At 40.3% G+C, this 11,724-nt stretch overlaps 1 protein-coding gene across 1 annotated transcript; it reads left to right on the top strand.

The window, feature by feature from the left end:
* Positions 1-3,916: 3,916 nt before the first annotated feature.
* Positions 3,917-10,192, top strand: nrtn (neurturin). The gene is made up of 2 exons (XM_072660852.1): positions 3,917-4,178; positions 9,630-10,192. Exons 1-2 carry the CDS (start codon positions 3,917-3,919, stop codon positions 10,055-10,057), a joined length of 690 nt encoding a protein of 229 aa, XP_072516953.1. The 3' UTR covers positions 10,058-10,192.
* The last annotated feature ends 1,532 nt before the right edge of the window (positions 10,193-11,724 follow it).

The following is an 11,724-nucleotide window of genomic DNA, read 5'->3' as shown; positions in this document are numbered from 1 at the left end:
TTCGCACCGTAACAGCATCTTAAAATGCTTTATTGTGCTGTGAGAGGTACGATAGTGGGAAAAACTTAGGGAGGATTCTTCATGACTTAGATAAATATCGCTTCACTTTGAGGAAAGATAAATGTCCGCCCCAAATAAGAACTACTTTTTAAAGGACAGTTGAAAACATGGGGCTAGTTTTAATGTCCTAGTGCAGTTGCTTTATGATCACTGGAATGAGGCCCAGGACCTGAGAGACCTGGAACCGGACCCCTTCGTATTCAAATATGGCTTTGACCCTGGTTCAGGACATTCGTCCCACAGATGCTTTCTAATGATTAATTCACTTCACAGCACATGAAGTGCTTCTCAGCTGTGACACTTCCTTCAAGGCATCAAGAGCACTAAGCTCCAAAGTGCATCTCCTAAAACGTTGAAAGAAACTTTCACAATTCTCCAAGGTTACATCGGAGGCAGTAATGGAGATAAAAATGCTCCAATCCAGTTTTAAATGAATAAGAATAAATCCCTATGGCACTGCAGATGTTAGAGTTCACAGCGTGACAGGTTGTGTAAAACCTTCACAAAGTATGGAAAAACTGAACGATCTCTCCAGCTGTTTTGAAAGACTTGAACACCAAGACGTTGTCCTCAAACGGATATCACTAGTCATACTACTACTTCCAAGCAGTGACATCTAAAGCCATTTATTCTTCTCAATCATAGCAAAAAACACTCATATCTTGGTCATCTCATTTGGTCTTTGGTTGCTTTCCACATTCTTCTGGTCAGGAACCAAATCCTATCTGAAGCCAGTATGTACTAATACAATCTGGCAAAGCACTTTGAGAGGTCTGGAGAAGTTCTTTGTCAGATTACCATTTCCTTGTCTGCAGAACTGTTTTGCATCCTCTTTTAGTTTGAGAGACAAGTAGAGCATTCCAATTACTTGATTGGTAAGCCATAAAAGGGGAATTCCCATTACGGCGGTGATTGGACCCAGGGGTTGTTCACACAGGGCGTTTTTTCACACCTGTCGCACATACACAAGTCCACACCCAGGTCTAGTTATGGGGTAGTTTTGGGGGAGGGGCTCATTAGCATTGCTTTGACACCCAACAATTCTATATGAACTGTGGATCAGTTGCGCGATTTTGACCGTTTTTTTTTCTGTGTGCGTTTTGGCAAAATAGTAGGGCCAGTGATCATCTGGTTATTGATTTTCATTATTTTCCTTGGATTCAGACACTCAAATGCTTTCTGCAATCATGACATTTCACCATGCAGAAACACCTGCAAACATGTAGCCGTTCTTGTAGGAGAAGGTTTTTAGCCAGACAAACGATAAGTCAAAACAGTCATATGAAAAATTTAACCAATCATGCAACCCCACACACAGTGCCTGCAGTGGACCACACCAGAGTTCACTAGAAACAAACCCCAGACCATGATTTTAGCAAGACCAGAGATCGGTGCTCTGAACCGCTCCCGGGCTTGAAAACAGCTTTCACACTTCACCAAACTTCCCAAAATCACTGAGCAAGTGGACCTGGGTCCAGAAAAAATGCTCTATTGTGAAAACACTCAAAAACACCAATACATCTTTTTTTTGTTTATCATCTAAAACCTCCAGCTTTATATATGTATATGATCTTTAATATAATTTTTTAATAGTGGTAAATACGTTTTTATTGGCTACTATTGTGCCTAAGGATGCTCGGTATGTTCATACCAGCCCTAAAAGGCACAGCATCTAACATACCTTGTGATTATTTCATGATGAATGGGCCAATAGAAATGATCTGACATTACATCAAATCTAAAAGTAATTTCCATAAACATTAAAAACATTTTATTTTCTCCAAAAAGTTACCATTTCAGAGATACTTTTTGTCAGTGATGATACAGAGAATGTTTATGCATGCGTGGTCGTGCTTGAAACACATAGGAAAAAATAGGCTTATATAGGAAAAAGCCCATAAATCTGCAAATGCCCCTTTCAACAAGAAAACTACCCCCTTAAGACTGTGGCACAGCAGACTCACCTGACAGGGGAGATGACTCAAAGAAGAGCACTAATATACTTTTCATGTGTGCGCTGACAAGCTGCCAAAGCAGTATTCCATGACTAGGATAACACCATAATAGATTACACAGAGCCTCCGTCAGATTTCTAGATTCACCTTTGCGAAAATTGAAGTAGTAAGGCTGTAAATAATAACATGCTGGGATTGAAATGGTCAGACACTTCATTGAATGCAAAAAAAAAGGGGGGTAAGGACATGGCATTCCCTCCAAGAATCTACACCTGTGAGCATTCGGCAGCTCACGACCGGAACAAGCTCAGTGAAGAAGCAAAATATTTGCGGATGGCAAAACCACTTGTGATAACATCTGTGAATGAAATTGCTGAATGATGAACCTGTCTACACAAAGTCTTTCTCACAGCAGGCTTCAATTCTACAATGTGCACAGAGCATTTGGTGTGTTCCATAGGCGAGACATTAACCAATCCATGTTTTTAGCGAGTGCTGCGAAGTGGGATACTCAGAATGAGAACATGTAGGATACTTTGCTTAAAGTCGCTTTAATGTAGAGTTTCCAGTTAAAACTGCTGGACTACTGATCTGCACTATTTGGCTGAAGGTTGAAGGTAAAAATGAATAAGCTTGAATACACAAAAAATTTGACATTTATTTGACAAACTGTTTGCAGATTGTATGCAGTTTAAAGTCAAATGTAACAGAGTTGACCTGAACATTGGAACAGACATAATAACAACATATTAAATTGTAATATAATTTTTAAAAATTTTATAAATATTGTAAAATAAATATTATATTAAATACTGACATTACATATTCTACAGAAGAAGAGATGTTCTATATGATTGATTTTATAACTGTTAATAGAGTAAGCCCAGAAAACTGGAAATTAGATCTAATAATTTAATGTAAATTTAAGTTGAATGTATGAATCAAGAGGTGAAGACAATAATTTGTGTGGAGTTGTTTAATATTTTGTGCCTAAATTGTGAGAAAAATATACATCAAGCATTACTAACAGTGATAAATTAGTGATTAGTAATATACCTCAAAACTGGTTGATTTCTGTGATTAAGATTTAATTTTTACCTAACAGATCGCAGACAATCACAGTTTTTAAGACATTTTTTAAGATAATTTATGGGGGATGGTGGTTGGTCTAGTGTAGGGTTTGATTCTTTGGCTGGGCAAGCACACCATAGAACACCAGTAAAGGTTCTTGGGCAAGACATAACAGGGACTGACATTACATTCGCCTACCTGTGTAACATGATTTAGATGTAAGTCACCCCAAATGCCAAATATATGTAAATGCAAATGAGAGAAACTTATGGGTGTGGTGAGACAAAATAGTTCCCTAAGAAAACCTATTTTTACAGATTTATGACTATTTTGCTGTTATCATCTTTACGTATAAAACTCCCAGGTTTCTCTCAGTACCAGTTGGCACGTTTCTGCACAACGCACCCTTTCACATCAAAAGACTCTGAATGACGTTCTTTGCATCTCTGCGATTGAATTATGTGAAGATTTTTAGAAATCTTTGGACTTCCCCCTTCAACGTACTCGTAATGGAAGAAGTCAAAGTAAATTGTTTCTGAAGCCGTGTGTCAGACAATGGGTTTAGATCACAGGCAATAATTGATGTCAGATGGTAATTTACCTGTATGACGAACATGCACATGAGTAATCTGTGGCCTGATGCCCTCACAAGTCTACCGTTTTCATGGTTGTCCAAAGAGTGACCAAATGAAAGATACAGGTGGTGTATATATACATGTAGGGATGGCAGGGTACGGAGAGCTGGAGCCTCACAGTGTTTGTAACGCATTACAACATGAACCCCCCTTTATTCTCTCTTGCAGAGTGCCAATGCTCTTACTCATTTTAAGATGAAGTTATGGAAGTGTGCCGCCATCGCCTTGACGCTCTGTGGTGCTGCACTGTCCATGTTCTTCTCTAGAATCCTGCTTCCCCCAAAAGCTCCTGCTCCTCTTCGCTTTGAGCTTTCATCTTTTTCTTCACCGCCATCACCACTGTCGTCATCACCATCACCCGCATCTTCTATGTCCTCAAACAGCTCCTCTTCTGGTATTGGTGGGAAGTTTCGGAGGGTCAGATCAGCGAATGGTGCCAACTCGGTCATCTCCGAATGTAAGTCGTCTGCATTTTTTTCTCTCTCAGTGCTTCAGCTTGAATAACAATATGGCATGTGGGGCAGTTTTATGAGACAAGTCTGTTTTTATGTGTCTTTGCTGTCAAAATTCTGAATCCCATTTCTAGTCTTTTCCATTGTTATACACCTGTCTGCCTATCTGTCTGTCTATGTATCTATCTATCTGTCTATCTGTCTGTCTGTCTATCTATCTATCTGTCTGTCTGTCTGTCTGTCTGTCTATCTATCTATCTATCTATCTATCTATCTATCTATCTGTCTGTGTGTCTGTCTGCCAGTCTGTCTATCTGTCTGCCAGTCTGTGTGTATATCTATCTATTTATCTATCCACCCGACTGTACGTCTATCTATTCATCCATCTCTATCAGGGGTGTAACAATTCACAAAATGTAAGGTGGTGCTTCAACTCCATACATATCTTTACAGCAAAAATATGGAGTGCCTAAATATTATTAGAACATATTATCAGAACATTCAACATCAGGAAATTACAAGCTTAGTCTCAAAAGACACTTATTTTGAGGAAAAGACGCACTATTTTCAGAGAAGGAATGGCCTGCCCTCATTATAGATTTGCTTGTGTAATTTCTATTTCAGGTCACAGATTAATCTTTTTAAATAATTCTAAACATGTGTGAACAAGATTACTATTAAACCTAACCCGCACAAACTTTTACAGCACCTTCTGAACAGGAATGTAGCTGACAGTGACGTGAGTGTAAGCCAAACAAAAAGCCTCCTACTCTCTGTCTTTGATCAGTGCCTTTGAAAGAAGAACCACATTTTCTGCATAAAGAGATGTTATAAAGGGAGATTCTTCACACACACACACACACACACACACACACACACACATATACTTTTACAAACATTGGGTCTCATTTACCAATATCTGCCTAAGATTTTTCTTAATTCTGTTCTTGAGAAAAGTGCCAACAAAAGGTCTAGGTCAGATTTTTTATGTGTTTTAAACAGCAGAATTGTTTGCAGCTCTGCTCCTTTAATGATAGATCCCATTATCCTCATGAATTGAACACATTTCTTTCTAAGAATGGGTGGTGTATAGGAACCATTGTTTTTTTCATGAATCAAAAAGGGTTCTTCTGTGGCATCGCTTAAAGAACCCTCTATAGCATTTTATTTGTAGGACAATGTAGTATCCTTCAAAATTATACTAGGTTGCCGGCACCAAGAAAGTGATCAAAATAATACCCAACCCAACCAGCCACTTCATTAAAACCACTTCCTTGTTTCTACACTTGTTTCTCTGCATACTTTGTTTGCCTCCTTTCAACCTGTTCTCAGGACCTCCCGGGACCACTACAGGGCAGGAATTATTTGGGTTATTATTCTCCTCTTATGTAGTTGGTCCACCTTGCAGATGTAAAATCACAGTCACAGTTTTTGTTGGCCATTCTCTAGTACTTCATCAGTGGTCATGGGATGCTTCCCACAGGACACTGTTGGCTGGATATTTCTGGTTGTTGTACTGTTCTCAATCCAGCAGTCATGCTGAGGAGTTTAAATACTCCAGCAGCTCTGCTGTGTCTGATACACTCTTACCAGCCCAAACAATACCTGATCTGTGGTGGTCCTGTGGGGCCTGATTATAGAAGAACAGGAAGTACAAAGTATGAAGTGAAACATATGGAAAAAGTGCTTCTTTTTGGTAAATGGAGCTGATATAATGGATAGTGAGTACAGAAACAAGGAGGTGGTTTTAACAAAATCGTTGGTCGTTGTTTTGGGTATAATATCGGTCAAAATGACCAATAGCATGATCAACTTGAAATTGAAACTATATGACTATAAAGACACCTGGTTTCCTTTTAACCAGCATTAGTTTGTGTCCTGCTGTCCCTCAGTTTGTGCCATAATAATAATTGAATCGAGAGGTATTGAACAATACGATACAATACGACATATTGTATTGTTCGACTTCTACTATCGATCTGTCTGTCTAGAGAGACTATGATGCTTAAGTGCTGCATCAGCATGCAAAACCATTGTTCCCTCTTCCTTCAATAGCATTCTCTATACCTGGTCCAGTCAATACAATAATGCAAGTGGTTTCAAAGAATGCATTGTATAACTACAATTAGAGTGTCCTCTATGAAATACAATGTATACGAAATCTAAATGGATTTTCCAGCTGAATGGTCTTAGAGACTGAGCAAATTATGCTAATGCATCTCCTAATACTCATTCACTTCTGGCGTCCAAAATTGAGGCGATATGGTAATGAGCACACACACAGACTCAGGAGTCCACACACTCACGCAGCTGAGACGAATTTATGACAATCCAATTGACAACAGTGTCCCCTGAGGCAGAGGAGGGATCAGAGAATTACTGGTGCTAAGTGGGTCAACAGTGGCTCAGTGCGTTCTTTGGCCACCTGTCCGTAGACTCTGGTCTTCAGCAGAAAGCTAACACTACATGCAGGGACGGATGAATAAATCCCAGGCTCCCGGGCTCCCCACCTCAACCCTGTGATGGTTTCATGCCATGGGAAAAAAAGTTCTTACTCGAATTTGCTGCTCCACCTTAAATGGAGTAGCAATTACACAGGTTCAAGACTGTAAACTGCTGTGTCATTTCTGGTGGAACGGACATTCTAAGAAGAAGCCAACTTCAGCCTTGTGGCAGTGAGCACATGTGCTAAGCTTGCATATGTCTGTTTCTTTACATTTCAGAAAGTTTCAACATGAATGCGGGATGGATGGAAAATAAACCAATAGAATCATTATATGGAACAGCCTGTCAATCAAATTTAAATTGTGGCAAGAAAGTTTATGGTGAAGTGAAGAACAACAAAACTGTGCTACAAAACGTTCTTCGGGTTCTGAGTGGCTCAGGAGACTAAGATGCTGACACTATGGCCTCAGGAGTTCAAATCCCAGGTCGTGTTGCTTCGCCATCAGCAGCCAGAGCCCAAGAGCGCAGAACTGGCTATGCTCTCTGTATGGGTATCTGTTGTATCAAAGCTGGGGATCCGGAGCAATGGTTCCCACATTGGCTGCCTAGTGATGCTGCACTGGTGGAAGTTTAAAAAAGGTGGTGGCTGACTTCATGTGTATTGGCTGAGGCAGGTGCTTGTCCTCACCCTCCTAGTGTTGGGACCACTGGTTCTTCACACTTGCATCTCTTTTAAAAATTGGTCTTCATGGAACCAGAAATGGTTATTGTATGGAACTGCTCAAAGAACGATTTGTAGCACCTTTATTTTTGAGATTTAAAATCTATATACACTATTATATATATCAAAATATAAATACACTATATGTCCAAATCTTTTGGCACCTATTCTAACAGATGCATTCAGCTATTTTAAGTTGCACCCATTGTTGACACAGATACACAAATGCACACATAGAGCTTATCTAGTGCCTGTAGAGGAGAACTGCCAATAGAATAGGACTAAACATGAACCAGGTGTGGGCTAGAGGGAGTATTCTCTGGAATGATGGTGCTCCATCTAATACTTTTGAGATAAGTTGGGGAGTTGGGGTTGAGGTGGGGTGGTGAATCTGACCTCTCTTACACTTGAATCCTCATAACAATGTTCTAATGTCTAGTAGAAAGCCTTCCCTGGACAGTAGATGCCTTTCATTTCAGATTAAATTTCATGGGATGTAAAAATGATTAAGTGCCAGTAAAGTTGTAAGTGATGCTCAGGGCAGACCAGAATATGTACCTGGAGTTAATCAGTAGTTTCATATCGATCCCATTTTTGCTGTTAACTCTGTCCTGTTTCTTCCTCAAACCCACTGTAAAGAGATGTATCAGTCTGCTGATAGTACCAACCTTCACCACTGTTATATATAGCACAAACGCCATACCAGCACATGCTATCTTTATGTCAAGTTGTAGAAGAGCATCCATTTTTAAACCATGTTTAAACCAACATTACTAGACGCTCAGAGGGGCTAAAGAATCAGTTTGAGAGGCGTTTCTGGTCCAGGTTGGCATTAGATCAGTCCTGTTATGGAGACGCATGTGAAGTAGCCAGTTAGAGCAGGGAAAACATGATGAAAAAGAGTAAGTGTACTCCATGACAAAGGTTGGAAGTCGATTATGTTTGTTTATCAATTGCAAATAACAAAATGTTTGGCTTATGGTGCACTGGTCCTTGTCTACTCACAGTCAGAAAATTCCTAATGTTGTAGTTACTAGTACTCTACCAGCAACTGGTGAATAAATCACATTTAAATAGTGTATATATTCACTCTTAAAAATAAAAGTGCTGCAAATGTTTTTTGGGTGATGCCATAAAAGAACCACATTTCGATCCATACAAAAACTTTGTAAATAAGTTTGTAAAAGAAAAAAAAGCTGTCACTTGACTTAAATGTTGTTTACCAATTACAATTCTAAAGTCTGACTGGCCACATCATCAGATACACATGTACACTTATGTCCAAATGTTTGTGGACACCCCTTCTAAAGAAAGCATTTATCTACTTTAAGTTGCGCCCATTGCTGATATGGATGTGCAAATGCACAGTACTGCCAACAGAATAGGACTCTCTAGAGCAGATAAACATATACCTAATGCCAGGGGTGGCAGTTACAAAGTCTCCCAGCATTAAGCTATAAAGCAGTGGAACGTTTTGGGAGTTAGGAAGTTGGGGATGAGGTGGGGTGGTGATCATCCTGACCTCTATCTAGTAGAAAGCATTCCCTGGACAGTAGAGGCAATTACTCCAGGAAAAGCAGGACAAATCCTTGATTTCGGAAGAAGCAATGAGTGTGTGGGTGTCCTAATACTTTTGTCTATAAAGTGTATATTACCAAACTTATCACCTGCATTCTCTAGTAAAGATACAAAAACGTCAGGGACGTGGGAAGTGGAGCTGGTGAGAGAGCTGCAGCCTCCCCAGAATGTAGGATTGCTAATCTGAGCCTAGTAAAGATGTATATCAAAACAAGATGTATATGTTCTTGTTTTAGGTTTTAGGGTTTTTTTGACCTAATGCTTAATTATATTTTCAAAAAGCAGCTGAGGGATGTTTAACTGAGCCGAATGGCTTCCCTTAACCAACTGTTGGCCACTCATAGGGAGATGTTGGTAAAACACAGGTTGTTGGCTAGTCCCAAAGCAGCCTAATTTGTGTCAGTGTTGTTGCAAATTCTGACAAGTTCTATTTCATGTGAATTTTCCAAACAAAAAAAAATCCCAAACTGCTGAGCTACCTTCATTACCCCTACCTTAAAAATCTTCGCACATCCCTGTGTTCTACCTTAAAGACAAAACATCCCTTATCCATGGCCACATTAATGCCCTGTATCACAACTTATTATTTTTATGACTTGGAAAGAAAACTTGGGAATTCATGGCTTTTTCAAGTACCCTTTCAAAAGCACTATTAGCTAACCTACCATTTGAATGTGAAACTAACAGTATGACCTTCTGTGCTGTCACCTAGTTGTGCACATGTTCCAGAGCTTCACCGAGGGGGAGCTGAAGCAGATCGTCGCCACGCTGGTGGAGCGCAAAGCACGGAGGGACACCAAGCAGGGCAAGAGGACTAAACGGGCCAAGAATGGCAGCAAGGCGTGCTCTCTGCAGGAAGAGGAGGTGACGATTAGTCAGTTGGGCCTGGCCTACATCAGTGACGAGACAATCCCTTTCCGCTACTGCAGTGGCAGGTGCGTGGCCAGCCGCCGTAACTACGACCTCACGCTGGCATCCTTGAAGCGCAAGCACGTGCTGAACCGGGAGGACCTCAAGAAAGCCAGGCACAGCCCCTGCTGCCGGCCAACCGCTTACGAAAAGGAGATCTCCTTTCTAGACAACCAGAACCGATACCACACCATCTACGAGGTTTCAGCACGTGAGTGCGCCTGCGTATGATCTTGATGGCGAAAGCTATGTGGAGGGAAAGTGACACTCCATAGTTTTGGGATTGAAGACCTGTAAACAAACAAAAAGAAAAAAAACAACTAATAAAAGTAGGTATAAGAAGAATTAACTTGGAATAAGGAATAAGCAGGGCTACGTTCACCACGTAGAAGGAAAGTGTCTGTAAAATAATGCTTCTTTGCCTTTCCTGGACACTATTCTAAAATGGAATTACTCAGTCATTACACTGCATCAGAAATCCAAACCCTCAAATCCACTGCTCGGTTAATCACGGCACACCACAACTAGGATAACATCAAAACAAAAATGGAAACTGTACGGAAAAAAAGACTCCAGTACAGAACAGAAGACTGCAGAGCTCGTCAGAAGCTGCTGTTGATCTTGCCTTTTGAGGTCCAGGTCGACTACGTTGAAATATTTTGTGAATGCCAGTTTCGTGGCTTTACCCGCCTGCAGTACATCCCTAAATCAGTCATGTATGTAAGCTATGATCAGCCTAAAGAGTTCCTCTCTCAGAGTATGGAGATGCACTCTCCCACAAATTGTCTGTTTGTGTAAAGGGTGCCCTTAAGTGCAGGTTTCACACAACACCACATTCCCGTAACCACACGCTAACCTTAACACCAAGAATACAAAAACAGCAGCACCCGGAAACACACCAGGACCTTGAATGAAAATGGATGACAGTCCTGAAAAACTGTGCCCACTAGCAGTGGAGTGGGAAATAGAGTAGATATACAGTACAAATGGGTAGAATTACTGTAAATATGGATACAGAATAGCAACAGTCCTTAGAATCACCTTTAACTAACAATATATATCTTCTAAAAAGACACTCCACTTGCACTTGGAAGGCGGTGGTGTTATCCACTATGCTACACCAACTGGATATGTTACACATATGCTTTGCGTCACTGAGTAAAGAAGAGGGAAAGCACCAACCATCTGAACCAGTCAGGAAAATTAACCCCAGTCTGCAATAGGGACAGCAGTGTTGTTAAAAAGCGCCAGGCATCTTATTCAGCAAAACTGTGTAAACTAACAGTGTTTTGCTAGGAACGAAAACACAACCCAATACGTAATCTTCTCTAAGTATTCCTGTGTTCTTTCACAATGTGCTACCTAGTCAAAATGTCCTAGCAGAGCACATATTTATAGATATAGTTCCCTACCTTAAATACACTATATCCAAATGTTTCCGGACACTCCTTGTAATGAATGCATTCAGCTACTTTAAGTTGTGTCCGCTTGCACACTACTTGTCTAGTCCTTGTGAAGAAGTAATGTCAATCGAATACTCCAGAATACTGTCTGGAGCAGACAAACATAAATCTGTTCAGACAGTTTCCAACAAAAGCAGGATAAACTCTTTTTAATACCCTGAATTTCAGAAGAAACAATGCATGAGCAGGTTTACCAATACTTAAAGTCCACATAGTGCATAGGTAGGATATTCACCACATCAGAAAATGCTTGGAGGAGTAAGACTATAGCCAAAACGATATCATCGGAAAACGCTCTCAGCATTAAAACGAGCAGCCCAAATCCATCTAGCTAGCTGAGATGGCACAAAAACCCCCCTTTTTGGTGAATTTGATTTATAGAGCACTTGATAAAATAATAATACTTAGCCAGTGTGAGGCACAAGTTTAAAGTAC

Source organism: Salminus brasiliensis, chromosome 17, assembly GCF_030463535.1.
Source record: "Salminus brasiliensis chromosome 17, fSalBra1.hap2, whole genome shotgun sequence".
NCBI classification, from domain to species: Eukaryota; Metazoa; Chordata; class Actinopteri; order Characiformes; family Bryconidae; genus Salminus; species Salminus brasiliensis.
Note: the sequence above shows the minus strand (reverse complement) of the source record. Positions and strands in the feature narration are given on the sequence as shown.

What these genes read in the sequence shown, in the direction of transcription:
- nrtn (XM_072660852.1), top strand. Translation starts at nt 3,917, where the DNA reads ATGAAGTTATGGAAGTGTGCCGCCATCGCCTTGACGCTCTGTGGTGCT. An exon ending in CAACTCGGTCATCTCCGAAT is followed by an intron (nt 4,179 to 9,629) that starts GTAAGTCGTCTG and finishes GCTGTCACCTAG; the next exon opens with TTGTGCACATGTTCCAGAGC.